Source organism: Xenopus tropicalis, chromosome 5 (assembly GCF_000004195.4).
Source record: "Xenopus tropicalis strain Nigerian chromosome 5, UCB_Xtro_10.0, whole genome shotgun sequence".
Lineage (NCBI taxonomy): Eukaryota > Metazoa > Chordata > Amphibia > Anura > Pipidae > Xenopus > Xenopus tropicalis.
In genome coordinates this window covers 1,641,036-1,654,593 of record NC_030681.2, presented here as the reverse complement: position 1 = coordinate 1,654,593, position 13,558 = coordinate 1,641,036, and the positions used below count along the sequence as shown (strand labels likewise).

At 46.0% G+C, this 13,558-nt stretch overlaps 1 protein-coding gene across 1 annotated transcript in view; it reads right to left on the bottom strand.

The window, feature by feature from the left end:
- vegfa (vascular endothelial growth factor A) overlaps window positions 1–13,258 on the bottom strand; it is a 38,366-nt gene extending 25,108 nt beyond the window's left edge. The window contains 1 exon segment of the mRNA NM_001114232.1: window positions 12,812–13,258. Within this exon segment, the coding sequence (NP_001107704.1) occupies window positions 12,812–12,877 (66 nt within the window). The 5' untranslated portion in view covers window positions 12,878–13,258.
- Window positions 13,259–13,558: the final 300 nt, after the last annotated feature.

The following is a 13,558-nucleotide window of genomic DNA, read 5'->3' as shown; positions in this document are numbered from 1 at the left end:
TTTATATATACCCACCCCCTGGGTAAGACGCACTGTTTATATATACGTACCCCCTGGGTAAGACGCACAGTTTATATATACGTACCCCCTGGGTAAGACGCACAGTTTATATATATGTACCCCCTGGGTAAGACGCACAGTTTATATATACCCACCCCCTGGGTAAGACGCACTGTTTATATATACGTACCCCCTGGGTAAGACGCACAGTTTATATATACGTACCCCCTGGGTAAGACGCACTGTTTCTATATACGTACCCCCTGGGTAAGACGCACAGTTTATATATACGTACCCCCTGGGTAAGACGTACAGTTTATATATACGTACCCCCTGGGTAAGTCGCACAGTTTATATATACGTACCCCCTGGGTAAGATGCACAGTTTATATATACCCACCCCCTGGGTAAGACGCACAGTTTATATATACCCACCCCCTGGGTAAGACGCACTGTTTATATATACCCACCCCCTGGGTAAGACGCACTGTTTATATATACCCACCCCCTGGGTAAGACGCACAGTTTATATATACGTACCCCCTGGGTAAGACGCACAGTTTATATATATGTACCCCCTGGGTAAGACGCACAGTTTATATATACCCACCCCCTGGGTAAGACGCACAGTTTATATATACGTACCCCCTGGGTAAGACGCACAGTTTATATATATGTACCCCCTGGGTAAGACGCACTGTTTATATATACCCACCCCCTGGGTAAGACGCACTGTTTATATATACGTACCCCCTGGGTAAGACGCACAGTTTATATATACCCACCCCCTGGGTAAGTCGCACAGTTTATATAACTGACGCACTGTTTATATATACCCACCCCCTGGGTAAGACACACTGTTTATATATACCCACCCCCTGGGTAAGTCGCACAGTTTATATATACGTACCCCCTGGGTAAGACGCACAGTTTATATATACGTACCCCCTGGGTAAGACGCACAGTTTATATATACGTACCCCTGGGTAAGACGCACTGTTTATATATACGTACCCCCTGGGTAAGTCGCACTGTTTATATATACCCACCCCCTGGGTAAGTCGCACAGTTTATATATACGTACCCCCTAGGTAAGTCGCACAGTTTATATATACGTACCCCTGGGTAAGTCGCACAGTTTATATATACCCACCCCCTGGGTAAGTCGCACAGTTTATATATACGTACCCCCTGGGTAAGTCGCACAGTTTATATATACGTACCCCCTGGGTAAGACGCACAGTTTATATATACGTACCCCCTGGGTAAGTCGCACAGTTTATATATACGTACCCCTGGGTAAGTCGCACAGTTTATATATACCCACCCCCTGGGTAAGTCGCACAGTTTATATATACGTACCCCCTGGGTAAGACGCACAGTTTATATATACGTACCCCCTGGGTAAGTCGCACTGTTTATATATACGTACCCCCTGGGTAAGTCGCACAGTTTATATATACCCACCCCCTGGGTAAGTCGCACAGTTTATATATACGTACCCCCTAGGTAAGTCGCACAGTTTATATATACGTACCCCTGGGTAAGTCGCACAGTTTATATATACCCACCCCCTGGGTAAGTCGCACAGTTTATATATACGTACCCCCTGGGTAAGTCGCACTGTTTATATATACGTACCCCCTGGGTAAGTCGCACTGTTTATATATACGTACCCCCTGGGTAAGACGTACAGTTTATATATACCCACCCCCTGGGTAAGTCGCACAGTTTATATATACGTACCCCCTAGGTAAGTCGCACAGTTTATATATACGTACCCCTGGGTAAGTCGCACAGTTTATATATACCCACCCCCTGGGTAAGTCGCACAGTTTATATATACGTACCCCCTGGGTAAGTCGCACAGTTTATATATACGTACCCCCTGGGTAAGACGCACAGTTTATATATACGTACCCCCTGGGTAAGTCGCACAGTTTATATATACGTACCCCTGGGTAAGTCGCACAGTTTATATATACCCACCCCCTGGGTAAGTCGCACAGTTTATATATACGTACCCCCTGGGTAAGACGCACAGTTTATATATACGTACCCCCTGGGTAAGTCGCACTGTTTATATATACGTACCCCCTGGGTAAGTCGCACAGTTTATATATACCCACCCCCTGGGTAAGTCGCACAGTTTATATATACGTACCCCCTAGGTAAGTCGCAGAGTTTATATATACGTACCCCTGGGTAAGTCGCACAGTTTATATATACCCACCCCCTGGGTAAGTCGCACAGTTTATATATACGTACCCCCTGGGTAAGTCGCACTGTTTATATATACGTACCCCCTGGGTAAGTCGCACTGTTTATATATACGTACCCCCTGGGTAAGACGTACAGTTTATATATACGTACCCCCTGGGTAAGTCGCACAGTTTATATATATGTACCCCCTGGGTAAGACGTACAGTTTATATATACGTACCCCCTGGGTAAGACGCACTGTTTCTATATACGTACCCCCTGGGTAAGACGCACTGTTTCTATATACGTACCCCCTGGGTAAGTCGCACAGTTTATATATATGTACCCCCTGGGTAAGTCGCACAGTTTATATATACGTACCCCCTGGGTAAGTCGCACAGTTTATATATACGTACCCCCTGGGTAAGACGCACAGTTTATATATACCCACCCCCTGGGTAAGACGCACAGTTTTTATATACGTACCCCCTGGGTAAGACGCACAGTTTATATATACCCACCCCCTGGGTAAGTCGCACAGTTTATATATACCCACCCCCTGGGTAAGACGCACAGTTTTTATATACGTACCCCTGGGTAAGACGCACAGTTTATATATATACGTACCCCCTGGGTAAGTCGCACAGTTTATATATACGTACCCCCTGGGTAAGACGCACTGTTTATATATACCCACCCCCTGGGTAAGACGCACTGTTTATATATACCCACCCCCTGGGTAAGACGCACTGTTTATATATACGTACCCCCTGGGTAAGACGGATGATGCACTGTTTATATATATGTACCCCCTGGGTAAGTCGCAAAGTTTATATATACGTACCCCCTGGGTAAGACGCACAGTTTATATGTACGTACCCCCTGGGTAAGACGCACTGTTTATATATACCCACCCCCTGGGTAAGTCGCACTGTTTATATATACCCACCCCCTGGGTAAGACGCACTGTTTATATATACCCACCCCCTGGGTAAGTCGCACAGTTTATATATACCCACCCCCTGGGTAAGTCGCACAGTTTATATATACGTACCCCCTGGGTAAGACGCACTGTTTATATATACGTACCCCCTGGGTAAGACGCACTGTTTATATATACGTACCCCCTGGGTAAGACGCACTGTTTATATATACGTACCCCCTGGGTAAGACGGACGATACACTGTTTATATATACGTACCCCCTGGGTAAGATGCACTGTTTATATATACGTACCCCCTGGGTAAGACGCACTGTTATTATATACGTACCCCCTGGGTAAGACGTACAGTTTATATATACGTACCCCCTGGGTAAGACGGATGACGCACTGTTTATATATATGTACCCCCTGGGTAAGACGTACAGTTTATATATACGTACCCCCTGGGTAAGACGGACGATACACTGTTTATATATACGTACCCCCTGGGTAAGACGGAAAATGCACTGTTTATATATACGTACCCCCTGGGTAAGACGGACAATGCACTGTTTATATATACGTACCCCCTGGGTAAGACCGACGATGCACTGTTTATATATACGTACCCCCTGGGTAAGACGGACGATGCACTGTTTATATATACGTACCCCCTGGGTAAGACGTATAGTTTATATATACGTACCCCCTGGGTAAGACGCACTATTTATATATACGTACCCCCTGGGTAAGACCGACGATGCACTGTTTATATATACGTACCCCCTGGGTAAGACGTACAGTTTATATATACGTACCCCCTGGGTAAGACGGATGATGCACTGTTTATATATACGTACCCCCTGGGTAAGACGCACTGTTTATATATACCCATCCCCTGGGTAAGACGGACGATACACTGTTTATATATACGTACCCCCTGGGTAAGACGGACGATGCACTGTTTATATATACGTACCCCCTGGGTAAGACGGACGATGCACTGTTTATATATACGTACCCCCTGGGTAAGACGCACTGTTTATATATACCCATCCCCTGGGTAAGACGGACGATACACTGTTTATATATACGTACCCCCTGGGTATGACGGACGATAAACTGTTTATATATACGTACCCCCTGGGTAAGACGCACTGTTTATATATACCCACCCCCTGGGTAAGACGCACTGTTTATATATACGTACCCCCTGGGTAAGACGCACTGTTTATATATACGTACCCCCTGGGTAAGACGGACGATACACTGTATATATATACGTACCCCCTGGGTAAGACGCACTGTTTATATATACCCACCCCCTGGGTAAGACGCACTGTTTATATATACGTACCCCCTGGGTAAGACGCACTGTTTATATATACCCACCCCCTGGGTAAGACGCACTGTTTATATATACGTACCCCCTGGGTAAGACGGACGATACACTGTATATATATACGTACCCCCTGGGTAAGACGCACTGTTTATATATACCCATCCCCTGGGTAAGACGGACGATACACTGTTTATATATACGTACCCCCTGGGTATGACGGACAATACACTGTTTATATATACGTACCCCCTTGGTATGACGGACGATACACTGTTTATATATACGTACCCCCTGGGTAAGACGCACTGTTTATATATACGTACCCCCTGGGTAAGACGCACTGTTTATATATACGTACCCCCTGGGTAAGACGGGTGATACACAGTTTATATATACGTACCCCCTGGGTAAGATGGGTGGACGCACTGTTTATATATACGTACCCCCTGGGTAAGACGGACGATACACTGTTTATATATACGTACCCCCTGGGTAAGACGGACGATACACTGTTTATATATACGTACCCCCTGGGCAAGACGGGTGATGCACTGTTTATATATACGTACCCCCTGGGTAAGACGCACTGTTTATATATACGTACCCCCTGGGTAAGACGGACGATACACTGTTTATATATACGTACCCCCTGGGTATGACGGACGATACACTGTTTATATATACGTACCCCCTGGGTAAGACGGACGATACACTGTTTATATATACGTACCCCCTGGGTATGACGGACGATACACTGTTTATATATACGTACCCCCTGGGTAAGACGGACGATACACTGTTTATATATACGTACCCCCTGGGTATGACGGACGATACACTGTTTATATATACGTACCCCCTGGGTAAGACGGACGATACACTGTTTATATATACGTACCCCCTGGGTAAGACGCACTGTTTATATATACGTACCCCCTGGGTAAGACGGACGATACACTGTTTATATATACGTACCCCCTGGGTAAGACGCACTGTTTATATATACGTACCCCCTGGGTAAGACGCACTGTTTATATATACCCATCCCCTGGGTAAGACGGACGATACACTGTTTATATATACGTACCCCCTGGGTATGACGGACGATAAACTGTTTATATATACGTACCCCCTGGGTAAGACGCACTGTTTATATATACCCACCCCTGGGTAAGACGCACTGTTTATATATACGTACCCCCTGGGTAAGACGCACTGTTTATATATACGTACCCCCTGGGTAAGACGGACGATACACTGTATATATATACGTACCCCCTGGGTAAGACGCACTGTTTATATATACCCACCCCCTGGGTAAGACGCACTGTTTATATATACGTACCCCCTGGGTAAGACGCACTGTTTATATATACCCACCCCCTGGGTAAGACGCACTGTTTATATATACGTACCCCCTGGGTAAGACGGACGATACACTGTATATATATACGTACCCCCTGGGTAAGACGCACTGTTTATATATACCCATCCCCTGGGTAAGACGGACGATACACTGTTTATATATACGTACCCCCTGGGTATGACGGACAATACACTGTTTATATATACGTACCCCCTTGGTATGACGGACGATACACTGTTTATATATACGTACCCCTGGGTAAGACGCACTGTTTATATATACGTACCCCCTGGGTAAGACGCACTGTTTATATATACGTACCCCCTGGGTAAGACGGGTGATACACAGTTTATATATACGTACCCCCTGGGTAAGACGCACTGTTTATATATACGTACCCCCTGGGTAAGACGCACTGTTTATATATACGTACCCCCTGGGTAAGACGGGTGATACACAGTTTATATATACGTACCCCCTGGGTAAGACGGGTGGACGCACTGTTTATATATACGTACCCCCTGGGTAAGATGGACGATACACTGTTTATATATACGTACCCCCTGGGTAAGACGGACGATACACTGTTTATATATACGTACCCCCTGGGCAAGACGGGTGATGCACTGTTTATATATACGTACCCCCTGGGTAAGACGCACTGTTTATATATATGTACCCCCTGGGTAAGACGGACGATACACTGTTTATATATACGTACCCCCTGGGTATGACGGACGATACACTGTTTATATATACGTACCCCTGGGTAAGACGGACGATACACTGTTTATATATACGTACCCCCTGGGTATGACGGACGATACACTGTTTATATATACGTACCCCCTGGGTAAGACGGACGATACACTGTTTATATATACGTACCCCCTGGGTAAGACGCACTGTTTATATATACGTACCCCCTGGGTAAGACGGACGATACACTGTTTATATATACGTACCCCCTGGGTAAGATGCACTGTTTATATATATACGTACCCCCTGGGTAAGACGCACTGTTTATATATACGTACCCCCTGGGTAAGACACACTGTTTATATATACGTACCCCCTGGGTAAGACGGGTGATACACTTTTTATATATACGTACCCCCTGGGTAAGACGCACTGTTAATATATACGTACCCCCTGGGTAAGACGCACTGTTTATATATATGTACCCCCTGGGTAAGACAGGTGGCGCACTGTTTATATATACGTACCCCCTGGGTAAGACGGACGATACACTGTTTATATATACGTACCCCCTGGGTAAGACGGACGATACACTGTTTATATATACGTACCCCCTGGGTAAGACGCACTGTTTATATATACGTACCCCCTGGGTAAGACGGACGATACACTGTTTATATATACGTACCCCCTGGGTAAGACGCACTGTTTATATATACGTACCCCCTGGGTAAGACGGACGATACACTGTTTATATATACGTACCCCCTGGGTAAGACGGACGATGCACTGTTTATATATACGTACCCCTGGGTAAGACGGGTGACGCACTGTTTATATATACGTACCCCCTGGGTAAGACGGACGATCCACTGTTTATATATACGTACCCCCTGGGTAAGACGGACGATGCACTGTTTATATATACGTACCCCCTGGGTAAGACGCACTGTTTATATATACGTACCCCCTGGGTAAGACGGACGATACACTGTTTATATATACGTACCCCCTGGGTAAGACGCACTGTTTATATATACGTACCCCCTGGGTAAGACGGACGATACACTGTTTATATATACGTACCCCCTGGGTAAGACGGACGATGCACTGTTTATATATACGTACCCCCTGGGTAAGACGGGTGACGCACTGTTTATATATACGTACCCCCTGGGTAAGACGGACGATCCACTGTTTATATATACGTACCCCCTGGGTAAGACGGACGATACACTGTTTATATATACGTACCCCCTGGGTAAGACGGACGATGCACTGTTTATATATACGTACCCCCTGGGTAAGACGGGTGACGCACTGTTTATATATACGTACCCCCTGGGTATGACGGACGATACAGTTTATATATACCCACCCCCTGGGTATGACGGACGATGCACTGTATATATATACGTACCCCCTGGGTAAGACGGGTGATGCACTGTTTATATATACGTACCCCCTGGGTATGACGGACGATGCACTGTTTATATATACGTACCCCCTGGGTATGACGGACGATGCACTGTTTATATATATGTACCCCCTGGGTATGACGGACGATGCACTGTTTATATATACGTACCCCCTGGGTAAGACGGGTGATGCACTGTTTATATATACGTACCCCCTGGGTATGACGGACGATGCACTGTTTATATATACGTACCCCCTGGGTATGACGGACGATACACTGTTTATATATACGTACCCCCTGGGTATGACGGACGATGCACTGTTTATATATACGTACCCCCTGGGTATGACGGACGATGCACTGTTTATATATACGTACCCCCTGGGTAAGACGGACGATGCACTGTTTATATATACGTACCCCCTGGGTAAGACGGACGATGCACTGTTTATATATACGTACCCCCTGGGTAAGACGGACGATGCACTGTTTATATATACGTACCCCCTGGGTAAGACGGACGATGCACTGTTTATATATACGTACCCCCTGGGTAAGACGGACGATGCACTGTTTATATATACGTACCCCCTGGGTAAGACGGACGATGCACTGTTTATATATACGTACCCCCTGGGTAAGACGTACAATACACTGTTTATATATATACATATATACGTATCCCCAGGGCAGGACGGTTTTATCTCTGGGCTTCAGTACCAGCACCAACTGGCAGCCTTAGTGTTAATGAACGTTTAAGGACCAACAGCAGAGCAACGCGGATATGAAAGGGTCCATACCTGTTTGATACATGTCATCTCCCAGGCAGGGCACATCCATTCACACTGTCACTATAGGTGCCTCTATTGTTACTATAGGTGCCCCTGTGCCAATATCTCTATTGTTATTATAGGTTCCCACGTGCCAACATCTCTATTGTTACTATAGGTGATCCCATACTAATATCTCCATTGTTGCTATAGGTGACCCCACACGAATATCTCCATTGTTACTATAGGCAACCCTTACCTATATCTATATTGTTGCTATAGGTGACCCCCACACTAACACCTACTGTATATTGTTACTATCCTAGTATCTCCATTGTTGCTATAGGTGATCCCACCCTAATATCTCCATTGTTGCTATAGGTGATCCCACCCGAATATCCCCATTGTAGCTATAGGTGACCCCCATACTACCGTCTATATTGTTGCTATAGGTGACCCCCCCATACTAATATCTTTATTGCTGCTATAGGTGACCCCACACTAGTATCTATATTGTTACTATAGGTGACCCCACACTAATACCTAAATTGTTAATATAGGTGATCCCATCCTAATATCTCCATTGTTGCTATAGGTGGTCCCATCCTTATATCTCCATTGTTGCTACAGGCGACCCCATACTAATATCTATATTGCTGCTATAGGTGACCCCATACGAATATCTAAATTGTTCCTATAGGCCACCTCATGCGAATATCTATATTGTTGATATAGGTGATCCCATACAAATATCCATATTGTTACTATAGGTGATCCCACACAAATATCTCCATTGACACTATAGGCGATCCCATACTAATATCCACACTGTTGCTATAGGTGACCCCCATACTAATAGCCACATTGTAGCTATAGGTGACCCCCATACTAAAATCTATATTGTTGCTATAGGTGACCCCATACGGCGATCTACATAGCTACTATAGGTGCTCCCACACTAATATATATATATATATATATATACTGCCGCTATAGGTGACCCCACATGAATAGCTATATTGTTACTATAGGTGACCCCCATACTAATATCCATAGTTACCATAGGTGACCCCATACTAATATCCATATTGTTACTATAGGTGACCCCAGAGTAATATCCATATTGTTACTATAGGTGACCCCATACTAATATCCATAGTTACTATAGGTGACCCCATACTAATACCGATATTGTTACTATAGGTGATCCCACACTAATATCCACATTGTTACTATAGGTGATCCCACACTAATATCCACATTGTTACTATAGGTGATCCCACACTAATATCCACATTGTTACTATAGGTGATCCCACACTAATATCCACATTGTTACTATAGGTGATCCCACACTAATATCCATATTGTTACTATAGGTGATCCCATACTAATACCCATATTGTTACTATAGGTGATCCCATACTAATATCCACATTGTTACTATAGGTGATCCCATACTAATATCCATATTGTTACTATAGGTGACCCCATACTAATATCCATATTGTTACTATAGGTGATCCCATACTAATATCCACATTGTTACTATAGGTGATCCCATACTAATATCCACATTGTAACTATAGGTGATCCCATACTAATATCCATATTGTTACTATAGGTGACCCCATACTAATATCCATATTGTTACTATAGGTGACCCCATACTAATATCCATATTGTTACTATAGGTGATCCCATACTAATATCCATATTGTTACTATAGGTGACCCCATACTAATATCCATATTGTTACTATAGGTGATCACATACTAAATATCCATATTGTTACTATAGGTGACCCCATACTAATATCCATATTGTTACTATAGGTGATCCCATACTAATATCCATATTGTTACTATAGGTGACCCCATACTAATATCCATATTGTTACTATAGGTGACCCCATACTAATATCCATATTGTTACTATAGGTGATCCCATACTAATATCCATATTGTTACTATAGGTGATCCCATACTAATATCCATATTGTTACTATAGGTGATCCCATACTAATATCCATAGTTACCATAGGTGATCCCATACTAATATCTATATTGTTACTATAGGTGCTCATGTGCTATACTCATCGTTGTAGCTACAGGTGATGATGTGCCATTATCCCATTGTTACTATGGGTGCTGTTGCCCTATAACCCCATTGATACTTCAGGTACTGCAACCAGTGGCATAATTAGAATTGGGCCCCACATGAAAATCAATTTAAGGGCCACTACACTTTGGGAATAAGATTTCAAATAATTGATGGAAAATGCTTATTAGTTCCCCTCCTGGGCCCCCCAGCAGTTGCTCCCTATATAGACTACTCTCCTCACTATTACTATAGGTACCCGTCATTCCATAGACTTGATGGCCGGCGTAGAAATCAGTTTTATATTCCTTTCCCCACAACTCCTGCACTCAGAGCCGGGCAGAACCCTACTCCGTGGGTATGTATAGGAAGACAACATTTAACTCTTTAGTGTACCTAAGAATAGCAGAGGCGCTACAGGCCGGCAGCTCAAATGAATTCTTAAGGAGCCCCTGCGCGGCTGTGGGGATATGCCAAGGCCACCGAACTGCTGCTGTTAACTCTTGCTGCTGCCAGGGGTTAAATTCACGCTCTACACGCTGACGCCTGGGCACAGACTCATTAAGAATCCCTATTCCCAATATAATTAGGCACAACTCAGATTTCCACTGAACTTTTTTTCCTTTGTCATGAGATCATGAGGAAGATGAGGGAAATAGAGTTTGTCGGTACAAGTGCCCTAGGGCAAATGGTACAAGCGCCAATGCCCCCAAACACCACTTCCCCCATATAGCACCATACAAAGGCAGCCATGCCATCTCCCGGTGCCACACAGCCTGGGAGTAATAGTTTGTCGGTACAAGTGCCCTAGGGCAAATGGTACAAGCGCCAATGCCCCCAAACACCACGTCCCCCATATAAAGCCATACAAAGGCAGCCATGCCATCTCCCGGTGCCACACAGCCTGGGAGTAATAGTTTGTCGGTACAAGTGCCCTAGGGTAAATGGTACAAGCGCCAATGCCCCCAAACACCACTTCCCCCATATAGCACCATACAAAGGCAGCCATGCCATCTCCCGGTGCCACACAGCCTGGGAGTAATAGTTTGTCGGTACAAGTGCCCTAGGGTAAATGGTACAAGCTCTAATGCCCCCAAACACCACTTCCCCCATATAGCACCATACAAAGGCAGCCATGCCATCTCCCGGTGCCACACAGACTGGGAGTAATAGTTTGTCGGTACAAGTGCCCTAGGGCAAATGGTACAAGCTCTAATGCCCCCAAACACCACGTCCCCCATATAAAGCCATACAAAGGCAGCCATGCCATCTCCCGGTGCCACACAGCCTGGGAGTAATAGTTTGTCGGTACAAGTGCCCTAGGGCAAATGGTACAAGCTCCAATGCCCACTGCTCCCAAAGCCATACAAAGGCAGCCATGCCATCTCCCGGTGCCACACTGGGACACGGAGCGCTGAATGGTGGCAGTGTTACAAAGTAGCAGCACGAGGATCGTACGGAGAAGCTGACCATCTGTTCATAGATAGCCGGTGTTAGTAAATACGGCAGGGGCTACCTGGAGATGCCCCTCTCACACACCCGACACTGCCCTCGTTACGCCTGCCCGGCATTCACTGATCCCATCTGCTAGGGGGCGATCCCCACAAGCAAATCCTGATGCAATCTGATCCCTTATTGCAGTTAGTTGCCCAATGCTCCGTCTCTCTGGCCCAGGCTGCCAGCCACAGCGTTGCCCTCTAACCAGTTCCATAGGGGCCTCTCCGCTGCTGCCATAGCCCTGTCCCCATTCCTCATAGGAGCAGGAATCCTAGCAATCTCCAGACTAATTAGACAACCAGCACCACTAATACCCACAAATAATAATAATAATAATAGCAGCAGGGCAGTGTGGGTAACTGAAGAGTATTAAATACTATTACTCCACTTGGTATTTTCTGATCCATTGTGGAAAGTACTGAGAATGTGTAGCAGCAAAAGCCACATTTGCCCCATGTAATACCCCCGGCAGGGCACATCCCTGTGGCACTTACCTGGGCATGGGGTATGTAGAGCAATACAGCCAAGCCCCAGTGGATCCAGCTCGGCAGAAAGTTCATGATTTTCCGGTGGGGGGCTCAGGGAATGGGGGGAACCCAAGGTTAGGGAGCAGTCCCGGCTCCCCCAGTGTGTGAGTCGGTCGCGGTCGGTCGGGCCCTCAGTCAGCCCCCACAGCTGCCACAAGCGGCCACATAATCCCGGTCGGTGAGGCTACAGTGTAACAGTGTAACAGATACAATGTAACAAGATCCCAGCAAAGTTCCAGCAACTCTCAATGCATCGCGGGTAACTGCCCCGGCCCGGGGGCTTCTCTCCCACACTCACTGCCAACTGTACATGCCAACCTGCCCGGGGTACAATCCTGCCCTCCTCTATCCAATGGTACCGGCCGATCCAAAGGCAAATCGATCCCTGCGCCTCGGCGGCTTCTCCTGTTTCACTGCGCTCTTCTGTCTGTGTCAGCTCCGGTTCTGATCGCAGGATAGCCAACTGGGCAGAGCCCCGCCCCCCGCCGCCTAGTCCCGCCCCCCGCCGCCTAGCCCCGCCCCCAACTATGCCCGGCCCAGCCCCGCCTCCTTACACAGCAGAGCCTGTGCTATAAGACTCGTACCTTTCTACAGCTCCCCCTGCCTTCCCTTCCCGGCAGCCCCACCGCAGCAACCGGGCTCCCCCTACCCCCATAGTAACAACACTAAGGATAATACTATGGCACCTATAGTAGCACTAAGGGTTAATTATAG